At 45.3% G+C, this 14,613-nt stretch overlaps 1 protein-coding gene across 1 annotated transcript in view; it reads left to right on the top strand.

Moving 5' to 3' along the window:
* The window catches only part of LOC105917125 (regulator of G-protein signaling 3), a 30,520-nt gene that overhangs the window by 14,535 nt on the left and 1,372 nt on the right, over window positions 1-14,613 (top strand). The window contains exons 11-25 of the mRNA XM_036144242.1: window positions 42-123; window positions 3,005-3,110; window positions 3,229-3,325; window positions 3,450-3,686; window positions 5,832-5,871; window positions 5,960-6,216; window positions 6,435-6,518; window positions 8,669-8,780; window positions 8,967-9,136; window positions 9,979-10,480; window positions 12,781-13,004; window positions 13,859-13,908; window positions 14,011-14,109; window positions 14,249-14,310; window positions 14,397-14,563. Of these exons, the coding sequence (XP_036000135.1) occupies window positions 42-123; window positions 3,005-3,110; window positions 3,229-3,325; window positions 3,450-3,686; window positions 5,832-5,871; window positions 5,960-6,216; window positions 6,435-6,518; window positions 8,669-8,780; window positions 8,967-9,136; window positions 9,979-10,480; window positions 12,781-13,004; window positions 13,859-13,908; window positions 14,011-14,109; window positions 14,249-14,310; window positions 14,397-14,563 (2,289 nt within the window). The remainder of the gene's footprint in view (window positions 1-41; window positions 124-3,004; window positions 3,111-3,228; window positions 3,326-3,449; window positions 3,687-5,831; window positions 5,872-5,959; window positions 6,217-6,434; window positions 6,519-8,668; window positions 8,781-8,966; window positions 9,137-9,978; window positions 10,481-12,780; window positions 13,005-13,858; window positions 13,909-14,010; window positions 14,110-14,248; window positions 14,311-14,396; window positions 14,564-14,613) is intronic.

Genomic DNA, 14,613 nt, shown 5'->3' with positions numbered 1-14,613 from the left:
ATCTGAAGTCTGTTCTGATCCACTTGAAATTTTTCTTGCAGGTCAGTATCATTCGAGGGAAAGATGGGTTTGGATTTACAATCTGCTCGGATTGTCCTGTCAGAGTCCAGGCTGTAGATCTGGGTAAGTGTTATGCTATTACACACTGTTTAAAGTTATTTATTGTTCAATAAATAACACTGTTAGGTATTGTCTGGTGAATATCAGCCCAAACAGCTGATATCAGGACAATAGTTGAAAGGGATGAATTCGAGCACTGGCGATCTTTTAACAGCAAACTCTGCACACATATAGAATAAAGGAGTGACAACTCCTCTTCAAGTTCAAAAATTTATTAACAGAAAATTTATTAACAGAAATAAAATGAACATCCAGAGAACATCACTATAGAATCAACAAAACCTCTCTACTAGGCTAGTGAAACGTAAATAAACTACTAAGCAAAAAGAAGATAAAAAGAAGCTAAGGAACTATTTACACACAAAAGAAACAAAAGACAAAATAAAATGTTTGATCATCATCAGAATAATTCAGTGAATCCTGGTTCACTGCATATCTGAGTTAAAGAACCAAAGTTTATCTTAAAGAATGTGAATTGATGTTAAATTAGCTTAACCTCATTCCAGCTTAACATTTGGTATGTGTTTCAACCCATTCACAATGCAAATCCTGAGTTAAATAAAACATTATTTAATTAAATAACATTTTAAAGAATAATTTACTCAGTAAAATCCATAAATTAGAATGATTGATCTTATTAATGCAATTCTTCCTCCGGGAAGCTAGGGGGCGCAATCAGTCGCTAAATGGGTTAATCCTAAAGTTATACAAAACACCATTAAATCAACATTAATGTTCCTTATTAATGCTTTAATAATGTTCATAGCACTATCGAACGATGGTGGAGCGAAACAAATCTCATGTTTGAAACGAGTGGTAGAACTAATGTTAATAGGATGGGAAGCTAATAGCATTATGGTAGCGGACATTCAGTGCTAATTTTAAAAAGCTTTAGGTTCTATTTAGTCGTAAGAGCGGACTGGAAAACGCAAACTTTAAAATCCCATCGGTGTTTAAAACCCTTGTGGAAATAAAGGTTGTTATAACCGTAAAAACACACTCGATCCACATCAGCAACGCTTGGTTTCAAAATGCTAACGAGAGCTATGTCTGTTAGCTCCATGTGTTTTAAAAACCGTGAAACGCATTAAAGTAAATCATTCTAAATAAACCATTTAACTTTCCCTGTTTATTTGTGACTATTTTCATACCATTCTAATCTGGGTAATCAGTGATAACGTGGTAACACAATGTCAACTTCTGCCTTCATTCCCATGAGAACACAAAGCGAACGGAGCTGGTTACTGTGTTACAGGAAGAAAATAAACATTGAAAGTACAAAGATATGAACAAATGTTGGAAACCAGCTCAGACAAGGTTTCTCTGTCAGACTCACTGCTGTTAGTAAACTGATATAAACTGGCGTCTTAGGACTGAAAGTTGGGAAATCTGAGTTTTTAACAGATCTTCAAGCAAATAAATTGGTATTTAAATCACAATGAAACTGATCTAACACAAACCTGGATAAATGTACATTTAACTAAAGTGGTTTGAAACCCTCAGCAGGATTCTTGAGGGGGCATGGGAGTTTGCCCAACCAGTCTACATGTGCTTTGTGGATCTGGAGAAGGCATTCGACCGTGTCCCCCGGGGGATCCTGTGGGGGGACATACTCCGGGAGTATGGAGTACCGGACCCTTTAATAAGGGCTGTCAGGTCTCTGTACGACCGGTGTCAGAGTCTGGTCCGCATTGCCGGCAGTAAGTCGGACTCGTTTACGGTGAGAGTTGGACTCCGCCAAGGTTGCCCTTTGTCACCGATTCTGTTCATAACTTTTATGGACAGAATTTCTAGGCGCAGCCAAGGTGTTGAGGGGATCCGTTTTGGTGGCCTTAGGATTGCATCTCTGCTATTCGCGGATGACGTGGTCCTATTGGCTTCATCAGGGCGTGATCTACAGCTCTCACTGGAGCGGTTCGCAGCCGAGTGCGAAGCGGCCGGGATGAAAATCAGTGCCTCCAAATCCGAGACCATAGTCTTGAACCGGAAAAGGGTAGAGTGCCTTCTCCGGGTTGGGGAGGATGTGCTGCCCCTAGTGGAGGAGTTCAAGTATCTTGGGGTCTTGTTCACGAATGAGGGGAAGATGGAGCGGGAGATCGACAGGCGGATTGGTGCAGCGTCTGCTGTGAAGCGGGCGCTGTACCGATCCGTTGTGTTGAAGAGAGAGTTGAGCCAAAAGGCGAAGCTCTCGATTTACCGGTCGATCTACGTACCCTCATCTATGGTCACGAGCTTTGGGTCGTGACCGAAAGAACGAGATCCCGGATACAAGCGGCTGACATGAGTTTTCTCCGTAGTGTGTCTGGGCTCTCCCTTAGAGATAGGGTGAGGAGCTCAGTCATCCGGGGAGGACTCAGAGTAGAGCCGCTGCTCCTCCACGTCGAGAGGAGCCAGTTGAGGTGGCTCGGGCATCTGGTCAGGATGCCTCCTGGACGCCTCCCTGGTGAGGTGTTCCGGGCACGTCCCACCGGGAGGAGACCCAGGGGAAGACCCAGGACACACTGGAGGGACTATGTCTCCCGGCTGGCCTGGGAACGCCTTGGGATTCCTCCGGAGGAGCTGGCCCAAGTGGCTGGGGAGAGGGACGTCTGGGCCTCCCTACTGAAGCTGCTACCCCCGCGACCCGACCCCGGATAAGCGGAAGAAGACGGACGGACGGTTTGAAACAGGAGTGAATCTTGGTTAGATTGCTTTGAACTGGTTTGTGAAAACCTTAAGTAAACTGGTTTAAACGGTTTATGCCTCCAGCATTGATTTAAACTGGTTAAAGTTGAATAAACTGGTCTGAAGATGAGTGTCCTACCACAGCAGGGTTAAACTTTGACCAATCAGACGTGGAAAGCTGACCCAGCTTGATTTGGTTGGTCCTCTTTTGTGTTTGTAGGAGGTCCAGCTCATCAGTCTGGACTTTGTCAGGGAGACTTGGTCCTTCAGCTCAACGGGCTTCCTGTAGAAACCTGGAAATGTGCTGACCTCGCCCAGGCCATCAGGTAACCCCGGACTGCAGTCAGTGATTAGTCTTCCCTGTGTACGTTTCTCTAGCGTTGTTCTCTCAGAACCATTCTGAGTGGCTTAAGGTTGGTTCTAAAACTTCTGGTGTTCAATCAGGAGCTGTACATCTCAGATCGTTCTGGTGGTCTGGAGAGGTTTACCTCAGCTCAGCTCGACGTGTGAAACTTTACTCCGCCCACAGGTTAACACTACGGTGAGTCTCTGAACTGCTCTGAGTGTCAAACCTGGTTCATACTGACATAAACAAGGTGTGTATGCCAGGTGTCGGTTTGAATTTAGCTGCAGCATTCTCACAGATGAATGTTTCTGTTTCCTAGATAACAACCAACAAGCTACTTTCCCAACCGGTCCACAGCAAATACAACCACAGCTGGGGTCAGGGCCGAGGACGCCGGTCCGGTCTGGGGGTTCTGGGTTCTCTGTGGAGAGACAGGAGGGAGGACCAAGAGGAGATGGAAGATAAAGAGATGTGTTCATCTGTAAAGGGCACCAGAGTGACATCATCAAATGGAGAAAATTATATCATCCTGTCACCTATTAACCCTGGAGGACAGGTGCGTCATAGTGGGCGGGGCAACAGCTTTCTAAAGGAAACACATTGGCTGCCTGTTTTTTATCAAATAGATTTTAAGATTCTCTTATTAACTTATAAAGCTTTAAATGGATTAGCTCCCCCTTATCTTCTGGAACTTTTAAAATTTCAGCCCGTGTCCAGAACCCTACGTTCTAATAATCATCTTTTACTAACAGTTCCTCGGACCAGACTTAAGAGGAAAGGAGATCGGGCTTTTTCTGCTGTTGCTCCTTCTCTATGGAACAATCTACCTTTCCAAATTAGATCTGCCCACAGCCTGGATCATTTTAAATTGCTTCTTAAAACTTATTTTTATTCTTTGGCATTTAATTAAACTAGTGTTTGATACTTTGTTTTTATTCATTTGTGTTGTTGTCACTCTTGTAAAGCACTTTGGTGCAGTTCTATGCCTGTTTTAAAGTGCTATATAAATAATTTTGACATTGACATTGAAAATAGATTACAATTTCCAAAAAAATAGAAGATGGATTCGTTTGACTCAGTACCGTTACCCTTAGCAAGGACCATTACCACTGGTCTGAGATGTTAAACTGAGTCAGAACCATTACTCACAAACACAACCATTACCCAAAGTCACAACTGTTACCCCAAGAGAGAAATGCTACACTGAATAAGAGCCATTACCTTGAGCTATCAACCTTAAACAGAAACAAAACCATTTCCATAAGTCAGAAACAATTAAACTGGATGATAACCATTAACTTATGCAATAACTCTTAAAGGAGACACGTCATGCTTTTTAAATCCTGCCCTTAAACATTAAAATTGTTCAGTTGTGGTCTAACTAAAGTGGAACTGCAAGGCTTTGGCCATTTTCGTGGTACGCTGGGGGATGGTGCGATGAATTGTGTGGGTTACTACACCCTACAATCGAACATTTTCACTTATCCGCTTCAGCATCCTTCAGCTTGGACCGCAGAATCCTGGTGAGAAGCAAAAATCACGTATTCACAAAATCAGTAAACTGAACCTTGTTTAGCAGCTCCGCAGCACATACGGTGACATAATTATTTGGAAAATGTAACAGAAAACAGTGAAAAATCACCTCAGTAGAGGTTAACTCAGTAACTTAGGACGCTTGATTTTATTAATGCGATTATTCCTCCGGGAAGCTGGTGGTCGCTTTAGCGATCGGCCACTAAATGGGTTAATACTAAAGTCATATAAAACACTATTAAATCAACATTAATGTTCCATATTAATGCGGTAATAATGGGGTAATAATAGGATGATAATAATGCTCATAGCATTATGGAACGATGGTGAAGCAAAATGAAACAAACCTTATGTTTGAAAGGCAGTATGAAGGCTGATTGGATGAAGGCTGATTGGGTGAAGGCTGATTGGATGAAGGCTGATTGGATGAAAGCTGATTGGATGAAGGCTGATTGGATGGAGGCTGATTGGATGAAGGCTGATTGGGTGAAGGCCGATTGGATGAAGGCCGATTGGATGAAGGTTGGTTGGGTGAAAGCTGATTTGGGTGAAGGCCGATTGGGTAAAGGCCCATTGGGTAAAGGCCGATTGGATGAAGGCCGATTGGATGAAGGCTGATTGGATGAAGGCTGGTTGGGTGAAAGCTGATTGGGTGAAGGCTGATTGGGTGAAGGCTGATTGGGTGAAGGCTGGTTGGGTGAAAGCTGATTGGGTGAAGGCTGATTGGGTGAAGGCTGGTTGGGTGAAGGCTGGTTGGGTGAAGGCTGGTTGGGTGAAGGCCGGTTGGATGAAGGCTGATTGGGTGAAGGCTGATTGGGTGAAGGTTGATTGGGTGAAAGCTGATTGGGTGAAAGGGTGCTGAGGGTGGGGGCAGTTCCTTGGTGCCCATAAAAGTCAAATTACTTTGCTTACAACTGATCTTTCCTCATCTCTTGATGGCATAACATGGTGTTGCATTCAGAGCCGACGTCTCACCAAAATGTCAATATGTCCACATAATGACAATAAAGATTCTTGATTGAAGTGTTTTTAGAACCCTTCCATGTCCCATAATTTCCCATTTTGGTGAGTCTGGATCCAGTCGAATAAATGCTTGTGTTCTGGTGGTTTATCTGTAGTGCTGTAAAAGTTCTGCTGTGACCAGAATATGTTCTTGGTTCTGTTTCAGCTCCCGCAGCCGGTTTACTACAACAGAAATGGGACCATTGGTATGTCTGCTCTAACCAGCTCTGATCCATACTGAGTATTGATAACTGTATTGTTTAAAAGCTGATGGAGCTGGTTCTGGTTCTCCAGGTCGTCTTTACCAGACTCATCCTAGCAGAGGTCAAAACCTCCTCCATAACACTCCAACTGGGATGTCTCAGGAAACCATCGCCAGCCACTCCTCCACTCTGCCTGTGTCACAGCCCAGAACCACGGTACCGGGTCCACCTGGCAACCATGGAAACTACCAGAACTGTACCATTGTTCAGTCCCATCTTCCACGGTCCAGATATGGAAACTGTGCCTCCCTTCCACCCAAAACTCTCATTTTCCCCATCTTTGTCCAGGTCAGAACCATTTACCTGATCCACTCTAAAGGTAGGGCTAGCTCAGGTTAGTTAGAACCCTGGTCTGAGCAGCAGAACAAGTAAAATCCAATTGCTTCTATCACCTGGTATCAGTCTGTGTGACCCACAAATCTTCTGTGATGAACTTTGAAAGCAGTGGTTGTCCTGGTTCTGAGTTCCAAAACCATAATATTTGAATGCATTTGTGTTGTTTTCAGCCTCTGGACCTCTGCAGCCCGGACAGAATCCTGCAGATGTCTGAGGAAATGATCCTACACCAGGCTGACCTGCTTCCTTCCAAGGTATCAGGAACCTGTTCTGGTACCGTCTCCAGTTATAAAAACCTTCGTCAGTTCTCATAAAAACTGAAGGAACTGGTCTGATGGTTCTGGAACGAACCGAGAAAGATTTCCCTGCACCTTATTGACACTGTCCGTCTAGAACCTGATTCATCTAGGTTCAGATCATGATCAGCACTGTCTGTTCAGAACCTCGAGGTGCTGTGTATTCCAGATTTGATCCCATTACTGTTTGTGTAACTCCATGATGTCCGTACAGAACCAAATCAGCATTCTCCCTATAGAACCTGATCCATGCTGCACATGCAGAACCTGATCAGGCTTTCCGTGTAGAACCCGATTCATACCGTCCATTCTGAACCCGACCTGGGCTGTTTGGGTACCGCCTGGTGTCCCTCAGACAGCTGTTCAGGACCTTCCTGCTAACACGGTGTTGTTTCTGGGAATCTTCAGCTTTTCACTTCCAGGAGTCAAAAAAATATGGAGCTAAAGCAGTGACAGCTCATTGAAAAGACATTTGTCACTACAAGCATTCGCTGTATAAGCTAATGAAGATAATATAAATGAAAATTACACCTTTTCTTGTGGTCGAGCAGCGGTACTTGACCAGACCTTTCTGTGCTTGTTAGTCTCTTGTTGTGTCTCTGCTCTGTCTTCTCTAAGCCCCAGTGGGTCGAGGCAGATGACTGTTCATACTGAGCCTGGTTCTGGTTCTGCTGGAGGTTCTCCTCCCTGTTAAAAGGGCGTTTTCCTCTCCACTGTCGCTTCATGCATGCTCAGTATGAGGGATTGCTGCAAAGCCATCAACAATGCAGACGACTGTCCCTGTGGCTCTACGCTCTTTCAGGAGGACTGAATGCTGCTTGGAGAGACTTGATGTAATCAACTGGTTCCTTTATGTGTGAAATTTTTGACCAATCTGTATAATATGATTGAATTTGACTTTGTAAAGTGCCTTGAGATGACATGTTTCATGAATTGGCGCTATATCAATTAAAGTAAATTGATTTGAATTGAAGTAGAGGATGAGTACCAGAAAAACGGAGGGTCCACGAAGGGGCCTTCAGTTTAGCCACGCCCCCGACGGCAAACTAGTGCCAGCCTGCAGTGATGTCATAGCTGAAGGAGCTCTGCAGAGACACTGAAAACATCTCATTGATAAAAGCAGCAGCATAAAATGAGAAAATCATCATAAGTTTGTACTTTCTACGATGTAAACTTTTCAATGTCTAATTTTTCAATGTTTGATTTTACAATGCCAAATCTCTTTTCCGGTGTCATTGCAAGCTGTCCCTTGGTTTAGCTCCATAGAGAAATGGGTTACACTTTATTTGAAGGGGTGTACATAAGACTGACATTACACTGTCATAAACATGACATAACACCTGTTATGAACATAAATGACTCTTTATGAATGTTTAGGGCTGTTGTCATTAATTGTCATTTGGTAAATTATGACACTATTAAAGCAAAGTTGACATTGTTTAAAATGTCTTTGTTATGACAACTTGACATTAACAGAGACAAGGTTAAGTTTGGGGCTTGATTTGGGATTAGGTTAAATTCAGGGCTTGATTTGGGATTAGGGTAAATTAAGGGCTTGATTTGAGATTAGGTTAAATTAAGGGCTTCATATGGGATTAGGTTAAATTAAGGGCTTGACTTGGGTTTTGTTAAGTTAAGGGCTTGTCATAACAAAGACATTTTAAACAATGTCAACTTTGCTTTAATAGTGTCATAATTTACCGAATGACAATTAATGACAACAGTCCTAAACATTCATAAAGAGTCATTTATGTTCATAACAGGTGTTATGTCATGTTTATGACAGTGTAATGTCAGTCTTATGTACACCCCTTCAAATAAAGTGTTACAGAGATTTGAAAGTCCCACTGAACCTTTTAGCAGAATGTGGTGGTACCAGAACGATCCATCTGACCTAATGCCTGAGTGTTTGAGAAGGGCATAACTGCAGGCACAGCCAGCAGCAGACCCGGCCTGTAGCAACGCCCACACAGCGCTGCAGTTATACGTCACTGGAGTGTTTCCCCACATGTTGGTTAGTCCCTCAGACAAAGGAGCTCCTGAACCATTGGGAGATCCTGGATGTGAGTCAGCTGCTGGTCTCTGAGACTCTTTGTTTCATGTTTCAGGTGACCGTGCTGATCTACAGCGACCTGCTTCTGATCACCAGAGAGGAGGAAGCTGGACGCTGTAATGTCCTGCAGAGCCCGCTGTACCTGAACACACTGCAGCTCAGAGAAGGTTCTGAAGTACTGAACATGTTGTGTACTGCATGGTGTTAGTAGAACCACACAGAGCTTAGCAACCTCCAGCAGAAACTGCTGCAGGTGGTTAAGCCGAACCTGAACCTCCCCAATTACATGAAGTGCTGATCCTCATCAACCAATCAGACAGCAGGAAGTCATTCTTTCTATCTTCCGGTTTCAGTTCCATCAGAACCGCTTTACATCTATTTCCTGCAAAACTCTGGCAGCTGCTGGCGCTACCTCTTCAGTTTAGAGGCTTTCAGCATCGAGCAGAAGGTCCGGGTCAGCCTCTGTCTCCAGGACAACAAACAGCCCCACCTGGTTACCATGGAGACACAGCTCCCCTCTCAGGTGAGGTTCTGTTTGTGCCGACGGCTGCATCAGTGGAGTCAGCATGAAATGGTTTCTCAGAACAAAAGCCCAATTCAGGTTTATCCAGGGCTCCATCAGAATCCCCTTTTAAAGCCAGGACTCTTCAGCCGGAGCAGAAGTCCGTCAGCGTCTCCATCAGAGTGTCTGAATAGTGGAGTAAATAAGGAAGGAGGCAGGAAAAGGAGCCTGGATGCTAGGCTAGTTTAGCCTAGGAACCTCACGACGTGCCTTACAAGTACTAACAACCCTTTGCGTGACATGATGTGTCAGACCAAAAATGTCCAAGAGCAGAGGCGGCTCTTTGTAGAGCTTGGAGCTAGGGGCTAGGAGTTAGGAGGTAGGAGATAGGAGTTAGGAGCTAGGCGCTAGGGGAGAGGAGTTAGGAGCTAGGGGCTAGGAGTTAGGAGTTAGGAGCTAGGATTTAGGAGGTAGGAGGTAGGAGCTAGGGGCTAGGAGTTAGGAACTAGGGGCTAGAAGATATGAGCTAGGCGTTAGGAGCTAGGGGCTAGGAGATATGAGCTAGGAGCTAGGGGAGAGGAGATATGAGTTGGGAGTAGGAGTAAGGAGCTAGGAGCAGGAGCTAGGAGTTAGGAGATAGGAGTTAGGAGCTAGGAGTTAGGAGCTAGGAGTTAGGGGCAGGAGCTAGGAGATAGGAGCAGGAGCTGTTATTACGGGGATTCGGATGGAGCCCATCTCTCTGAAGCTGGGAACCAGTTCCACAGCCTCCTGCAGGAGGCGCCAAATCAAATAAAAAATAACTTCTTGGTAACTTTGGACAGTTTCTGTTTGGGAATAATCTTCTCCTCATCTCCTTCCCACAGTTCTCAGACCTCCCCTCAGATTTCGGCCTCCTCGCTCTCAATCAGTCTGACATCCTTTGTCGTCCCCCCTCTCCTTACTCCTCTCTCTCTGACCCCCGCAGACCTCCCTCCCCCTCTCCTTACTCCCACAGAACCACACTCTCCTCAGTGGTTCCTCCACCTCCCTTCACCTCCATCTTTCCAATCAGCTCCTCTTCCCCTCCCCCGAGGATGGTCCCCGCTCCACCTCAGTACATTTCTCCTCCCCCGTCCTCCTCTTCTACTCTGAAGAGTCCAGTCTGGAAGCAGAGAGATGACACAGAGGAGGAGAAGGTGAAGAGGAGACAGGAGGAGGAGCGGCAGCAAGGGGAGGGGGAGAGTTCCTCTGAGACATCAGAGAGCGTGGGGGGGTTGGTTCCCCGAGGCCTCCTGCTCAGCCCCCACCCTTTTAACATGAACGATGAAGAGGAGGAGGAGAGTACAGAGGAGGAAGATGAAGAGGAGTTCAGCCGCAGACCTGCAGGTCAGTTCTGCTGAAGAAGCTGCAGGATCCCTTCGGTTCTAGTGGAGAAAGAGCTAAAAGTGGGTTTGGACCTCATGGTTCTGCTGGTTCAGTCACGTTCTTTCACACTTCTGGGCTGGAAACCAAAGCCTGGGGCTGTGACATCATCAGGGGAGGCAGATCATCTATTACCATCTAACATAGAAAGTACTCCTGGGTCAATGTGAGCTTCTGTGCTTTCTGTGTCTCTGCTCTGTCTTCTCTAAGCCCCAGTGGGTCGAGGAAGATGAGCGTTCACACTGAGCCTGGTTCTGGTTCTGCTGGAGGTTCTCCTCCCTGTTAAAGGGGGAGTTTTCCTCTCCACTGTCGCTTCATGCATGCTCAGTATGAGGGATTGCTGCAAAGCCATCAACAATGCAGACGACTGTCCACTGTGGCTCTACGCTCTTTCAGGAGGAGTGAATGCTGCTTGGAGAGACTTGATGCAACCTGCTGGGTTTCCTTAGAGAGGAAACTTTCTGACCAACCTGGAGGATTTGATGGAATCTGACTTTAGAAAGAGCGTTGAGATGTTATATTGGGAACTGGAGCTAGAGAAAAAAAATAGAACTGAACTGACTATCTGATCCAGAATGGAGATTTTTCATTAGTAGCATGAACAACAGAGACTATAGTTTATCCCTAATGTAGATGGTCCAAATGTGGATGATTCCACATTTTAGCAGAGTCTCTGTTCTGCTCTGATCTGTGTGCGTTGGTTTCCTGTAAACTTCACTGTTGAGGCTTTAGTCTCCATCCATATGCATCAAACTGTCCCAAAGAAGGCAGATTGTTACCGCTTGCATCCTCTCTGTTGGACTTTATGTTGTCTGTAGAGTTGGCGTTGCTAGCTCCTGCATCCTTTGCTTGGGTTCTGACCCAGGTAGCATCCACATACCTGAACCAGTGGCTTGGGGGTGTTCCTTTGGAGGAGCTTCAGTGCTTCTTTTCCCCCTCCTCCATGTAGAGATTGTCCACAATTGGTGACACTGATGGAAGCGTCAACATTGAGGTTTACAGGAACCCACAGACATCAGGACCTATAAGGCCCGTTTACACTACACTTTTTTAACGGAGCCGAGACCAGTCCGAGCTCGGTAACCGAGATAACTGTTGTGTGTAAACGGTCAGCAGACTGAACCGGACCGCGCTAAACATAACCGGACCGCGCTAAGTGCAGACCAGTTCCTGGTGTGGTCTCGGCCTGTTTTTTTTTTTCTGGCTCGGTTAGATCTGATAAAGAGCGCATGAGCAGACCGCGTCATCCCCTTACAGTCAGCTGACTGTAAGCGGGTTTTCCGGCGTGTCTGGCTGCACGTCCCGATTCACACTCCATTCAGACAAATTTCAGACATTCATAATAATACTAGCTTCCTTACCGTGCCACATGGTTTCCACAGATGATTCTGCTTAGCAGTGTGATGAACCTCAGCGTCTGTCGTTGTTTCCTGCGTCTGTAAATCCTTATTAGACGTTCGTTTGTCTTATCCACGTCCCAAAAGTCGACTCTGTCTAACCATAACATCCTGAATGTTACGGGTGCCGCCATTTTGATTTGCTCAGTCCCGCCTTCAATCCCAGAGAGCAGCAGTACCGCAGATCGTCACTAGGAGGCGAGGAGCAACCAAGGAACCTGGATAGTGTGGTGTGTAAACGGTTGTCTCGGCTTGGTTAACTGATCGAAGCTCGGACTGGTCTCGGCTCGGCTCTGTTAAAAAAGTGTAGTGTAAACGGGCCTTTAGTTTGACTCCCCCCCACCACCACCAGAACAAAACCTTGGTGCCATCAGAACTCAGCATCTGGCCCACCATGTCACCATGAACTGAGAAAGCTATTTGGATGAAGAGTGAAACGTCTTCAACTACAAGAACTGAGGTCCACTTGTTCTGGTTGTTAACCAAACTGGTTATAGAATTTCCCTTCAGGAATGGATCAGAAGGAAACGTCTAAAATATCCACACGAATCTGAATGTCTTACCACCTGGTCTGCCTCATATCGGCGTGAAATGCAGATTAATCTGTGACAGTAATAAATCTGAAAAAAAAATCTATCTGACCAACCTTGTGTGAACATAGACGTCTGAGGGCAGAACCGGCTCTAGAACCAGACAACACGGTACATGACAGAAATATCCAGACATTAGTTTTGTAACCAGATCAATCAGTTCAGCTCATGAACTACCTAGGTGATCCGTTGCTGATTGATCGGCTCATTGATTGGATCATTATATTCTTGGTGTTTGGTGAATAAATTGAATCCCGTTTTTGTTGCTCCATTTCAGCTCTGCGGCGCTCGCTCTCAGAAGGTTCCCTGTTAAAGGAACCTCGATCGCCGCGCTTCCTGTCTGACAGTACCATCCATCGCCTTACACGTACGTCGACCTTTGACCTAAGCCTCGCCTTAGGCCCTCCGCCTTGCCCCCCCTCCCCTGAGACTCTGAGGGAACAACTGACCAAGGAGGGGATGTCTCTGCACCACATGTTGCTGCTGCTCAACGGCTCCAAGGTAGAGACCAGAACTAGAAGTTTTGACCAGGTTCACGGTCCAACATCTGTGTGAAACCACGCTGATAATTAGAGACTTCCACTTCATTGTCATTCAGCTGCACTGCAAAAACGGATCTATATTTAAGTCAAATGTTCTTAAAATTTGTGTTTTTGTCCTTGATTTGAGCAGGTAAATAATATTATCTGCCAATGGAATGAGTATTTTGACCCCTAAAATAAGATAATTAGACATCCTGCACTTGAAATAAGATGATGGAGATGAGTTGTTCCAATTTTAGGTGCAAAAATCTTATTCGATTGGCAGATCATCTTATTTACCTGCTCAAATCAAGGACAGAAACACTCAGTTTAAGAAAATGTTACTTATTTTTGTAACACTGTTGGAAAACCAAACTTGATCGAGGGCATATTCATCCATCCATCCATCCATCTTCTGACCCGCTTGTTCCCTCATGGGGTCGCGGGGGTTGCTGGTGCCTATCTCCAGCATTCCAAGGGCATATTATGGTTCCAAATTAAAATTAAAATAGCACCTCTCAAGCAATCAGAAGAAAGAACCCAAAGAACCGATGAAAAGGTTTTCTGAGAACTGAATGTCAGAAAATGCCCGAAAGGGTTTTATGTTGGTAGGTCAGTCAGAGCACAGAGGATTTCAAAGAGTCAGACATTTGCTCACATGTCCAAGTGATTTAACACAGGATCCATCTCAGTTGGTTGGGATCAACGTCTTCAATAACTAAACCAGATCTTTGACTGAAAACCTGAATGTGCGTGTTTGTTCAAAGTAAAGGGACCAGGACAACCACTACACACCAGGTTAGACTAATTTAGTTCCTCTGTTTTATTCTCCAGCGTGGAAAATCCAGGAGCTTTAAGGTGAAGAAGAAAAAAGCCAAGAGTTTGTAAGTCAGAAACTGCTCTATCGGTCGCATTCAGCTTTCTTTTTTTCATTCATCCTTTTTGCTTTAATGTCTCTTTGTTTCTTTGTCTTTTTTTCTCTTCAGAGCTGCAGACCTTCAGAGTCGCTTGGCGTTTCTACGGAAAAGGAAAAGTTCATCTGGTATTCATGGCAACAGTTTAGAGAAAGCACTGAGAAACAACAGGTGGGTTATAACTGGTTTCTGATTGGTTCTCTCAAGTTCCTGTCAAGTTCTGCTTGTTCTTTTGTTTTGGTTTTGTTTGGTTCCTGGTCTGGTTCTGGAGTCAGTGAGGGGTTCGACGTGCCTTTGCTTTGTCTTTCAGACCGTCTGTGTGGGAGGTTCAGAGGTGGGCAGAGAGTCTGGACGCTCTGCTGTCCAATCAGTGTAAGACTTCCTGTTTCTTCGGACCAATCAGCAGGCAATGGGAGAGCCAGTCCTCATTCGTTCGGTCTCTCGTTCTCATTGGACAGATGGTGTGGCGGTGTTCCGTCACTTTCTGAGGTCGGAGTTCAGCGAGGAGAACCTGGACTTCTGGTTGGCAGCTGAGAAATTCAAGAGGATACGGCCCTTTAGCAAGATGGCCGCCCAAGCTAAGAAGATCTACAACGAGTTTATGGCTACGTCTGCAGCGCGACAGGTAACACTTCCTGCTAGCACATCTCTGATTGGTCCAATAAACGGTCATGT

Source organism: Fundulus heteroclitus, chromosome 12 (genome assembly GCF_011125445.2).
Source record: "Fundulus heteroclitus isolate FHET01 chromosome 12, MU-UCD_Fhet_4.1, whole genome shotgun sequence".
Lineage (NCBI taxonomy): Eukaryota > Metazoa > Chordata > Actinopteri > Cyprinodontiformes > Fundulidae > Fundulus > Fundulus heteroclitus.
The sequence above is the reverse complement of the archived record's forward strand: the minus strand, read 5'-3'. Positions and strand labels throughout refer to the sequence as shown.